General features: G+C 47.1%; 1 protein-coding gene across 5 annotated transcripts in view; it reads right to left on the bottom strand.

The window, feature by feature from the left end:
- LOC139752068 (teneurin-a-like) overlaps window positions 1–12,968 on the bottom strand; it is a 1,037,677-nt gene that overhangs the window by 354,366 nt on the left and 670,343 nt on the right. For all 5 annotated transcript variants that reach the window (XM_071667906.1, XM_071667907.1, XM_071667905.1 and 2 more), the window contains one exon: window positions 12,282–12,398. In XM_071667906.1, the coding sequence (XP_071524007.1) occupies window positions 12,282–12,398 (117 nt within the window). The remainder of the gene's footprint in view (window positions 1–12,281; window positions 12,399–12,968) is intronic.

Here is a 12,968-nt window from a genome sequence, read left to right on the forward strand (position 1 = left end):
GTAGTAGTAGTAGTAGTCGTAGTAGTAGTAGTAGCAGTAGTAGTAGTAGTAGTAGTAGTAGTAGTAGTAGTAGTAGTAGCAGTAGTAGTAGTAGTAGTAGTAGTAGTAGTAGTAGTAGTAGTAGTAGTAGGAGGAGGAGGAGGAGGAGGAGAGGAGGAGGAAAGCCAGTGTAGCCCATGGAGGAAGGAGTTACAACGTACACGTATTCCCTCCACTGTGTTGAACATCATCTACGCCACTGGAAAAAAAAAATATATATATATATATATGAGTTGTGTGAACGACTGTTGTTAGCGAGAAGTCTTTCTTTCTTTCCCTCCTCGCGCCTCAGTCAGTTCCCATCGAAGCTCTCAACGCCGGGGGTTGTGTATCAGAAACTCACGTGCGAGGCAGTTAAGTACCTGGCATGAACCACAAGCGTGATCAACATTCCTAACAGATATTAATCACTGGATCTCATTCAGTGAAAGAGAAACTCGTTATGCCAGGCAGAGTACGGGTTAGAGTCACATTGGTGGAGGTCAGGGTTAGAGTCACATGACGTGGTGGAGGTCAGGGTTAGAGTCACATGACGTGGTGGAGGTCAGGGTTAGAGTCATTTCAGACTCCAAGGGTGAGTCATATGACGTGGAAGAGAGTCCAAGAGTGAGTCACGTGACAGTATGGAGCCTAAATAGTTCCATGACGTCCACAGAGTCCAGGGTAGAGTCATCTGACGTTAAGAAAAGTCCAACGTAAACTCATACGACGTAAGGCAGTACTCAAAAAACGTTCCCGACTCAAAAAACGTTCCCGACCAACGTTCACATTTTCGTCCAGCTGTACACGCCATGGACGCGCACAAAGATACGCTCCCGTCTAAACAGAGAGAACGTTCTCAATGGACAGGAAAGCGGCGATGACATCCACCCCACTAACTGTGGCTGACATCCACCCCACCAACTGTGGCTGACATCCACCCCACCAACTGTGGCTGGCATCCACCCCACCAACTGTGGCTGGCATCCACCCCACCAACTGTGGCTGACATCCATCCCACTAACTGTGGCTGACATCCACCCCACCAACTGTGGGTGACATCCACCCCTCCAACTGTGGCTGACATCCACCCCACCAACTGTGGCTGGCATCCACCCCACCAACTGTGGCTGACATCCACCCCACCAACTGTGGCTGACATCCACCCCACCAACTGTGGCTGACATCCACCCCACCAACTGTGGCTGACATCCACCCCACCAACTGTGGCTGACATCCACCCCACCAACTGTGGCTGGCATCCACCTCACCAACTGTGGCTGACATCCACCCACAGACTCCAGAGACTTATTTCCTGACAAGTCTCTCCACAGACTTAAAGACGGAAATAACACCAGCAACGACACATGCGAGATGTCCGCTGAAAAGAGAGACTGGCACACCAACTTTTATGAAGGCAATGAGAGCACAGACACACACACACACACACACACACACACACACACACACACACACACACACGGAGGTCAAGCCGACCCTGCGGGATAAAGGACACACCAAAATGACGAATGGGAAAACTAAACACTCACTGGCGCGGGGAGCTGCAGACATCCGGAGCGAGGGCGCAGTCTGCGCAGCAGCAGCAGCAGCAGCAGCAAAAACAGCAGAAGCAGCTGTGTGATTAGTGGTAGCTAACAGGAGGAGGAGGAGGAGGAGGAGGAGGAGGAGGAGGAGGAGGAGGACTATCAGCAGCTGTGGCAGGTGGATGGAGGGGTCCTGGTGAGTGTGTGTGTCGGGGGAGGGGGGGATGCTTTATTCATAGGTGGAGCCACCTTCCTCCGACGCTGCCAGAGGACCCGTCGGACCCGTGCATTATGTAGGCCAGGAGAGGTGCGTGTCAGGCTGGGGACCCGCACACCAGGGGCGCGAGTGGACTGGAGGGACGGGAGGGGCGAGCCCTCTTGATGTAGGGAGAGAGTGGGATGTGGGGAGGGTCAGGCAGGGTACACGGTGCACAGAGATGGTGGGGAAGTATGTATCAAATAGAGGGAAAGAGAAGGAAAGAGAGGGAGAGAGAGAGAATGTGGAAAGAAATGAAAGGAAGATGTGGGGAAGAGAGTGAGAAAGACTAGGTAAATTGGAGGCAGATGATGCCAGGCAGGTGTAGGAGGAGAGATGTGGAGTATGAGATGTATATCATGGGGGAGGTGAGGCTAACATACTTTTTCAGACCAACAACAGAAGACGCAGGGTAGTAGCAAGGAAAGCTACGGGACTGGCAGGGGAAGGCAGGATACTTGCAAGGGAAAGCAATATACTAGCAGAGGAAGGTAGGGGACTGGCAGGGTAGAGAACATCAGACTGGAGATAGCGAGAGAACGCAGGCAGGGGAGAGGTAGTACAATGTGTCGAAAGGACGGGGAGAGTAGAGTGTGTGAGAGAGGAAGGGGAGGGAATGAGAGTGGGCCAGGCGAGGGAGAGAAGAAAGGCTGGGAAAACAGGGGACAATGTGCTGGTGGGAGTAAATTAGATGGAAACTAAAAAACAGTGGGAAGTTGGAGGGAGAGGGGAGAAGGGAGAGGGAAGAGTAGTGTGCCTCGGTGAGGCAACAGGGAGGTGAGGGCGGAGTATAAACGAGGCATTAGGGAGGGCAGCGCAGGCCACAGCAAGGGAAGGAATATAAAGGAACCCTCACAACACAAGAGACGGAACGGAAAAAAAAAAAAAGGATACACAGTGGCCTCTGTAGGATAGGACTGGGTGTGTGTGTCTGGGATTGAGGGGTGTGCGTCTGGGATAGAGAAAGGATAAGACTGGAGGGTGTCAGGGATGGAGAAAGAATAGGACTGAGGAGAGGGAGGCGTTAGGGATAGAGATTGGGACAGGACTGGGTTGGCAGGAATAAAGATAGGAGAGGATATTGGATCTACCACCACATCTCTGAGTCTTAGACTTAACACTACCCACGAAGGAAGGTGCACTTAGACGGCACATGTAAAAAAGATGACAACACTCACCTACCACGACAGCAGAGGATGACCAAGACGAAGAGTCTCAAGCACTGCCAACACTCACGACAAATCACTCATAACAGAAATTTTTTTTCTTTCTTTTTTCCTATCGAAGAATTTTCTCCCTCGCGCAACACCCAGCAAACTGGGCAAGTCAGGAGCCCGAGGCTATTTCGCTCCTCCAACCTTCCAAAAGACCACCACCCGCAGGAAGGCCCCGTACCGCTGACCTGACACGTGAGATCAGGTGACCCACACATACAGCCCCCCCCCCCCCCCCCTCAACCTCCTCATGGAGGTCACAGCCGTCTCCAAGAACCTACAGTCTTCCTCGCTATGCATGTGTCATATTCGGTGTTTTCAATACTTTCTAGAATTCTGTTTGGTCAGTCTGACGACGCCCCAAGGAGGGCGAAAGAGGTCAAGGTGTTACGTTCTGAAAACATAATGAAAATGGCATTTGGGAATTTACTTGTCTAGTTTCCTCAAGAACAGCGAATATGTGTTTGTGAATCAAATGTCAAAAAGAAACTCATTAGTAATGATTATGCTATGGTCTTTAATGAAACACGTCCTATTACACACACACACACACACACACACACACACACACACACACACACACATATATATATATATATATATATATATATATATATATATATATTCGAACAACGACACTAGGCCAGATCATGAGTCCTGACGTATGTCAGTCAAGCCCAAAGCTGTGCCTTTTACGTGGACGAGTGCGACGAGACGTAATATAAAAGACGTGGCAACTGACCACACCAGCAACGTTACACACTAAGGCCACGTATCACCGTACCTAACACAACGTCTCAGACGCAGCTTAAGCTTGAGTCTCGTGATATAGGCTGAAGTGACCGCTTATCTTAAGCTTATGTCCGCTGGCATCCAGATTAATGCCCTGCCTCCCTCCCAGCCTGCCATTCCCCACCCGACCTACCGATGAGAGAGGAGAGGGAGACGATGAGAGGGAAAGGGAGGAGGGGAAGAGATGATGGGAGGGAAAGGGAGAGAGACTATGAGAGGGAATGAAAGGGAGAGAGACTATGAGAGGGAATGAAAGGGAGAGAGACTATGGGAGGGAATGAAAGGGAGAGAGACTATGAGAGGGAATGAAAGGGAGAGAGACTATGAGAAGGAATGAAAGGGAGAGAGACTATGGGAGGGAATGAAAGGGAGAATGAAAGGGAGAGAGACTATGGGAGGGAATGAAAGGGAGAATGAAAGGGAGAGAGACTATGAGAGGGAATGAAAGGGAGAGAGACTATGGGAGGGAATGAAAGGGAGAGAGACTATGAGAGGGAATGAAAGGGAGAGAGACTATGGGAGGGAATGAAAGGGAGAGAGACTATGAGAGGGAATGAAAGGGAGAGAGACTATGAGAGGGAATGAAAGGGAGAGAGACTATGAGAGGGAATGAAAGGGAGAAAGACTATGAGAGGGAATGAAAGGGAGAGAGACTATGAGAGGGAATGAAAGGGAGAGAGACTATGAGAGGGAATGAAAGGGAGAGAGACTATGAGAGGGAATGAAAGGGAGAAAGGCTATGAGAGGGAATGAAAGGGAGAGAGACTATGAGAGGGAATGAAAGGAAGACGATAAGCGGGAAAGGAAGGAAGACGAGAGGGAAGGAAAGACGGCGAGAGGAAAAGGGGAGAAAGAAGATGAGCAAGGAAGGGAAGAAGACGATGATGAAAGGGAAGGGGAGGCGAAACGATGAGTGGGGAACAGAAAACAGATGACGGGAAAAAAAGGGGGAAAGAAGCAATAAAATGAAAAATGACGGAGATGATGAAAGGGTAAGGAGTGCATATGAGAGAAAGGAAGGGGGGACAAACAGGAAGGGGAGAAAGACGAAGAGGGAAAAGAGGAGGAATACGATGAGAGGGAAAAGGGTAGGGTACGGTAGGGCAGGGTACGGTAAGAGAAAGGAACAGAACAAGGGAATGGGAGAAGAGAAGAGAGGACAATGGAAAAGTGAAAGGCTCAGGTGAGGGTGCCATCGTGGGAAAGGAGAACGTGGAAAGACGATTTAACTGGAGTGAGAGAGAGAGAGAGAGAGAGAGAGAGAGAGAGAGAGAGAGAGAGAGAGAGAGAGAGAGAGAGAGAGAGAGAGAGAGAGAGTGGGGGGGGGGGAGCTAGTTGCAAATTAAGCATTAATCCTGTCGTTGATGACGAAGAACTGATGAAAGGGAATAGATAATCCTAAATCCTCCTCTCCTCCCCCACCACCCCACTCCCATCATCAACCGCCTCTAGTTGGGAATGTCATTAAGGTCGACCAGTACGAGGGGATTACACAGGATCGATAACCTTGCTGATTAAAACCAAATGATCGGATGCAATTCAGCCGTTCCCGTAATTATGGCACGAGTGATTACTGATCAATCGAGGGAGATTACGTCAAGCTCGGCAACTCGCAGACAGGACCAGGACTCCAGCCGGTAGACGGAGAACAGGTACGTAGACGGACGAGAGTCCGGAGACAAGACTCGAATCCGTGGCTTGACTCCCAGGTCGTAGATGGTGTCAAGTCCGTAAATGGACTCTTTCAACTTCGTTAATAAGACTCGAATTCATATTAGAAACTCCAGAGTCGGCTGATGGAGAGACTGGTTCAGGACCGTCCCTAAGAACGACACGTTCAAACAGACTCAGGTGCAAGACAACACTCAGCGTAACACACTCTACACAACGCACTCGAAGACGCAGTCAGGACACACTCCTTTAACACGGCCGGAAACACACTCAGAACATTGGCCGTACACGCCATGGAGATCCGAGACAACCAGAAGTAGAATTTTCCTAAACGTATTCAGATAATGTGCTTGCTAATCAAACGCTCCGAAAGCATTACTTGTTAAGGACAATTTGGACACAGGTAACACCCTCATGGCCACAAACATATTTGTGATGGTCTGTTTCCTGTGGTAAATGAAGAAGCTTGACTTTCATACTAAAAGACGTACTGGTACTACTGCTTACACACACACACACACACACACACACGTTTATAAAAAAGACAAGACACATTTTCTTCGTTGCTTTCAGATGCATTGACCGTAATCATTTTTTATTGTACCTAATTTCCCAAGGCGCTTTCTCTTGCACTTTGCAAGAGACTCACAAATAGAATTGTAAAGAACGTCGCTCAGAGAACGTAACAGGTGACTTGTCGGCAATTTTCAAGAGACCCCGGAGGAGAGACTTCCTTTACTCACAGACAAGCCGGGGCCACGGAGAAAACGGTGGTGGAATACAAAGAAAAACAGACCGTCAGGTGAAAGAAAACGTTTCGGGGGGCGAAAACGACTGAAAGGAAGGGATTCTTCAGTGTGTGTGTGTGTGTGTGTGTGTGTGTGTGTGTGTGTGTGTGTGTGTGTGTGTAGTTTCCTATCTTCTACCTGTCTGTACTGTACGGGGACTGGGGAGGTCTAAAGTAGAGGCCTGTCACTTAGAACACACTCTACTATCACACTCTCTATCAACATACAACTTTGCATCATACGTCAGGCAAGGTGGCCTGTGTGTTGGATGGATTGTGGCTCTTTTTAAATCAACATCTGTGAACACACAAGTTGCAGTATTACAGACGGATATCAAGGCGATGATGTGGTTCCTTTAGAATCTTCTAATCACCCAGCGTACGAGTTCACGACTATTCGTTCTTGAATTCTTATCAAGGGATTTCAACATTCAATTAGTAACTGTGGCATTACGACACAGTCTGAAACTATATAGATGATAATGTAATAATAATAATAATAATAATAATAATAATAATAATAATAATAATAATAATCCTAGGTGACCACAGGTCACTTCAGGTTGTTCGTGTGACGAAATTGTACCAGCGCCACAAAATGCCTAGCTCAGACGGTCAGGAGAGGAGAAGCCTCTCTGTCTCAAACGTGGAATTCTCTGACGTCCTAAAAACCACCAGGGCAATCACAAGGTCCAAGCCTCTCAGCAACATCCTGCGAACAATGAACCCACACAGTGTGTCACCTCGCGATCCTGCAGTAGACCAATGGCTGCTTCCAGCACAGATCTAAAAAGCCAACTTCTCCGTCACAACACCTTCCCTCAGCGTCAGGGCGTCCGTGTACCACTTCTCCATCACAACACCTTCCCTCAGCGTCAGGGCGTCAGAGGTGTACCACTTCTCCGTCACAACACCTTCCCTCAGCGTCAGGGCGTCAGAGGCATGTACCGCAAGCAGTCTGAGGAGGTATCAAATGCCACCTCTTGTTAACCTTACCAAGCGACTGTACATGTCATGTTCTTGAAGGTAAGACAAGGCATTAAAAGTAATGGCATTACAGCCAGGTAAGTTATGCCGCTACCTAGTCAATGCCAGGGACTGGCATCTTGGTCTTTGATCTAGTCACAAGAACCATCTTGTCCATAAGTTCTCATGTATCAGTAACACATTCTGGTCATGACTTAGCCTTCTCATTCGGTGAGGAAGACACTGGTGGCCTTACCATCAACTTGGCCCTCTGGAATATTCAGAGTACCAGATCATACGTGTTCACTCGCTCCCTCAAGGAGTGTGTATGGGTACATCAACGAGGTGCATAAGGGGAAGGCCCGCGACCTGGCCAAGCCATGTGTAGGCTAACATGATAGATGGTTATTGTAGTCATCAAACAGTCAAGAGGATAACGCCATTCTAGAAGGGGTACAAGACTTGCACTGGAGACGTGGAGGAATCATCCAACTTTACCGGAATTCTATTTCATCATCTCACCGTTTAACCTTAAGTAAGATTACTAGCAATTTTGGTAACCAATTTTAAGAAATAATCCAACAATATGGCATCACATCTGTATACAGAGATAACTAACATAATTCTCAAGCTAGCCAACAAGGGAAATCTATATCAACACTTTCGTGTAATAATCACATCATCAGGGGAGATACAAGAGAGAAATATAACAGTCAGTTGATACACAACGAATAGACGTAGCTAGGACGCCATTTGGTAAACATGCAATTGTCCATTCATAGCAATATACTTGATCACGAGCAAAATTGTGATCCTTTTCAATATATATATATATATATATATATATATATATATATATATATATATATATATATATATATATATATATACTCTAAAAGCTATCCATAATCCCTATAGCCATCTTTTGTTCTCATTCCTCCATTCATTCATGTCCACGTAATCTACTGAGACAGTTTCTCATATTACATGTATTACCTCACCATATGGCTCATCATCAAACTTTACCTTCGTCCTCCACATAGAAGCCGTAAACCTCACATGAACTCACATGACCCCCCCCCCCCCAAGATCGGGTCTCTTTCACAACTCAGCACTACCTGACAAACTACTAAAAAATGTGTTCCTTGCCCGTCGTATTCACTACTCCTGAACAAACTACCCGAAAAAAACATAATAAAACGAGAACGAACCTTCGAATGTGGGGACCAAAGTCACTCGAACCCTGAACCTAAGCATCAGCCCCAGTCAACCAGCCCTAGGAGGACCTTGGTCGGGGAGAGACATCTGTGGGATCCATCTCTCCTCCCAGTTCATTTACTATGGACAGGCTCTCCCTAAGCACGCCCGAAGTCACCAACAAGTTCTGCCTTAACTCTGCTCAGATGTCAACTTAAATCTCAGGCCCGCAGCCTGTCGAAACCCACACTTGTAATTGACACTTTTTCCACCCTCACTTCTAAAGGAATGTCTGTCGGAGTTAACAGTCAGATGGAGCGATATCATCAAATCCCTGTCGATGTGTGGTACATGTGGACTAGGACCTGGAGAGACCATGTTCCTCCTAATGTTACATGTCACACTGTGTCCACTCCGTGCAGAAGAAACCCTCGTAAAAAGATCAACAAAATCCTCACTGGTCCTGACGAAGCGATCATCCGACGAAGAACTCCTAATTGACGTATTCCTGACCCCGAACTCCCTCAGTATTTCCAATTACTAATCGAAGCTGCAGTTCTTACAAACAGTTGGTTTGGTAAATCCCATGTGGTCAGACTCTTGCAGAAAATTGGTAGTTCCACAGAACGTAATCAAAAGTTCCGCGACTTGTCTCATTCTGTCCTCCAACTCAATGTGAATATTCTGGTGGGACTTCTCTCACACTGACCACCAGAAAAGTTACATCTCGTAACCAATCCGACCAAATTTCAAAGATCCTTGGAACCATAACGAACTATGGAGCAAAGGGAGAAGCAAAGACAGCATCTCCTGGAAATAATATCACCATCTTCAGCCCGCAAATGTTGCAGGTTCCTATGACTCGTCCGGAGCAAAGCTGAACCTTGAGTGGCACTTCCCGTACCTTCAGCCTTCTTAGAGGTTCAAGGAAAACGGTAAGGTTACTTCCAGAAGGCAAAGGGCAACTAAAGCCTTTCCTAATGTACATTTACGTTCATCCTGGTAAGCTACTCAATCATGTTTTTCTATCTAGAGATCATGTTTCTTCCCCGCTGACCCTCACACTCGCGTTCCTTATACTTACACACCATTCACTCCCTCTTACTAGCCCGCCTTTTTCTCACAAGAACTTAACGTTCTTGTCCCTCGAGCTCTTCGACTTGCTCCTCCTATCTACTTCATGGACTGCTACAATTTTTGATTTTTTATCCTTCGAATCTTAAAGATCATCCAACCCACACCTCCTGACCTTTATCTTACGTTTTCTCACAATGTTGTCGCCTGCGTTGTAGTCTGTAAAAGGAATATCAAAGAACACAAGTCCGACACACCGATTCCTAAACACACTTGCATGAGACAATCAAAGACAGAAAGTCTTCTGACTTCCTCTCTTCCTTCCTCGTGCATACAAGCACGACATCTCAAGATGGAGCCCTTAAAATATCACAACGACTTAAAAGCCTCCGAACCCAGCAGCCATTACATTTTTTTTTTCTTTTTTTTCTCTCTCTAAAAAAAAATAAAGTGGGCAGCAGCCAAACAAGATCAATCAGCAGAATAAATGAGGGTCTATTTGGGAACCGACAACTCACTACGCACGAGAACTACGCCTCTTTTCTTCCACACTCCATTCTCCTTTTAAGCAACAAGGGGATTCCCAAAGTACGTGGAAAAAAAATAGCAACAAGGGGGTTCCCAAAGTACGTGGAAAAAAAAAAATAGCAACAAGGGGGTTCCCAAAGTACGTGGAAAATAAATAGCAACAAGGGGGTTCCCAAAGTACGTGGAAAAAAAAATAGCAACAAGGGGTTCGCAAAGTACGTGGAAAAAAAAAAAAATAGCAACAAGGGGTTCCCAAAGCGTGTGAAAAAGGCATACAGCAACACTGTCCTTCACTGAGGCAAAGATGACACGTGGAAATCCTTTAATCGGTATCTAAGATCATCCCTGCTGGTCCTGGTGCCTCTCTCTCTAACTAATACAATCCACTCGGAAACATTGGAAAGAAAAAAAGCGGGGGAAAATGGTGGATGTCGCCTGGTATTTCAAAACCACGGGTTCCAGTTTCTACCTGGTGATGGCAGGCGACCTGGAAAATCAAAAATTAAATCAACTTTAAAACTTTACTAAGCTCACTGGAACTATTCTTTTATTTTTGGTCAACAACTTTTTCCAGGTATTTCTTTATTGATGGAAAACATAAATCATCATGTATAAAGACTACTGAGTCCACAGTCAGAGTTTTATCTTTCAAATACAAGTAAGAACTCAAGAGGAGGAACTGGAGGTCAAAAAGGATAAACCTACTACGAGTAATTCAACTTAGAAACCATCTTTTTTTTTCAGGCTTTGCAGGCGATAATCTGCGAAAATCATAACCTTAAAGTTGTTTTCCAGACTTTTCAGAGCCGCATTTCACATGATGAATAAAAACCAGACGTATTGAGATGGATTCAGACCTGCAAGAATGCTATGTATCTGTCAGGCAAGTTCTTGCGTTGAGCTCTTGCGGTAGAAAGCCTCAGATTCTGGTGTCTCTCCAACAAGGGATACCGAGACCAAAGGGACAGATGCAGAGGTTCACGAACACAATCTATCCATTTGAAAAAACCCCGCACGGCACTGAGGACAACTCTGCTGGAACTGGTGCAACTGAAGAGCATACTGCACACACCTTTGCACTGAACCCAGAATGAATACACAAAAAAAAAATATATATATATATATATATATACTCTGAAGTGCAGCGTAACAGACAGTTTGAACGGTGCAGCAGACCTTGCGTTACAGGCTCGTACAAGATGCTGGCTTGACCATAACAGAGTTGCGCATCTCTAATGATTATACATAGCCGAAACGGCAGATACAGCAGCTACACAAGTCCTCCTGACCCTTACGATGGACAGCAGAGACCGGAACACAGCATTAAAGGACCGACTGGCTGCCAGAGCAGCTTGCAGACCCCCAGCTCAGCTCAAAGTCTCAATTCACGGCAACTATGAATCTAAAAGGACCTTCTGGCCAACATAGCCGTACGCACATCTGACTGGGAGGCTTGTCTTGGGCGCGAGAAATGCCCACTTGTTGAACGCCTTAAGTACGACCGTACTACATCCTTTAAGTATAGTGATCTTATAACCTCTGACCTGGTCAGTCAAGGTCAGGTCAAAGGCCAGGCCATCATACCCCAAGAGCTTCCTTCGTGACCCATATCAACTAGCAGTAACTGGCCTGAAGAGGTCGAGCGTCAAGCAAGACATGGACAGCCCGCGAGACATCACCTACGCAGGATGAAGCTCTGGGACATCCGTAATCCCACGAACTTCATCCCAAGTAACAGCTCTGGATGTGAGTCTATGTGGGAGTGGATGTAAACAAATGGGCCTGTTGTTCGTGTCCTCCTGGCGCTGCCTCGCTCAGGATGGAAACGGATTACAAATACAGTATCTGGAGCATTACGTCCTGACGAAGATCCTTCAGCGTCATGACCCTAAGAGGTGACTCTAGCGAACGACCTTCCAAAGTCACGTTTTCCAAGAGGTTCAAGAGTCATGCCCAAGGTGGTGGGGGTGGTGGCAGCCCTGGCGAGCGACCTTCCCCGTGACGAGTGTGACCTTTCACCGTCAAGCTCTTGAGGTGGTTCTGACGCACTACCATTGGGGTCACTCTCTCGAGGTGGCTCTTGAAGAGCGACCTCCCGCGTGCCTCTACTCCCTCCCTCCTCCTGAGGTCATCTTGTGCTCACACATTTGGTTCTCCTTCGTACCTGACATCAGCAACTTATGACCACTCCGGAGTAGCAGTCACAACGTCTTGATATAATGTTTACAACTTACTTTGCGTGGGTCGGGTCGTGGTCTCGGCGTCGTTCGTATCGGCACCAGCGGCGATGACTTTGGCTGCGTCTTCCACCACGATGCAGCCCTTGGTGCCGCTGTCCAGGCTGGCCAAGGCTGAAATGAACACAGGAACGAGGTGAGCAAGATAAACCATGCTTAATGCACGCTGGCTATGTTCCTACACACTGCCTGACAACTCTCTCTCTCTCTCTCTCTCTCTCTCTCTCTCTCTCTCTCTCTCTCTCTCTCTCTCTCTCTCTCTCTCTCTCTCACACACACACACACACACACATGTAGTAAGCACCTCGCACTAACCCAGCTTAAGATCAAAATCTCGTTGTATATACTAAAATCTTGCATTAGGAATTAGAAGGATGGCTCTCTCTCTCTCTCTCTCTCTCTCTCTCTCTCTCTCTCTCTCTCTCTCTCTCTCTCTCTCTCTCTCTCTCTCTCTCTCTCAATCTCTCTCCTCGCAAGGCTGACGTTCAGTTTCTCATACGACTTCTGAATTGGGTCATGAACTATTCCACACATTCCCGACCATCCACTGACCCCCATGAACACGACGGCACGACCCTTCAGCACAACCCGTGGATATGACGGCCTCACCTTTGATGCCACCATTAATATAGTCCTGTCAAATCCCATGCCACATCATACCCAGGGAGGTCGTGTCGGTTGCGC

The sequence above is a fragment of the Panulirus ornatus genome, chromosome 12, assembly GCF_036320965.1.
Source record: "Panulirus ornatus isolate Po-2019 chromosome 12, ASM3632096v1, whole genome shotgun sequence".
Taxonomy (NCBI): Eukaryota; Metazoa; Arthropoda; class Malacostraca; order Decapoda; family Palinuridae; genus Panulirus; species Panulirus ornatus.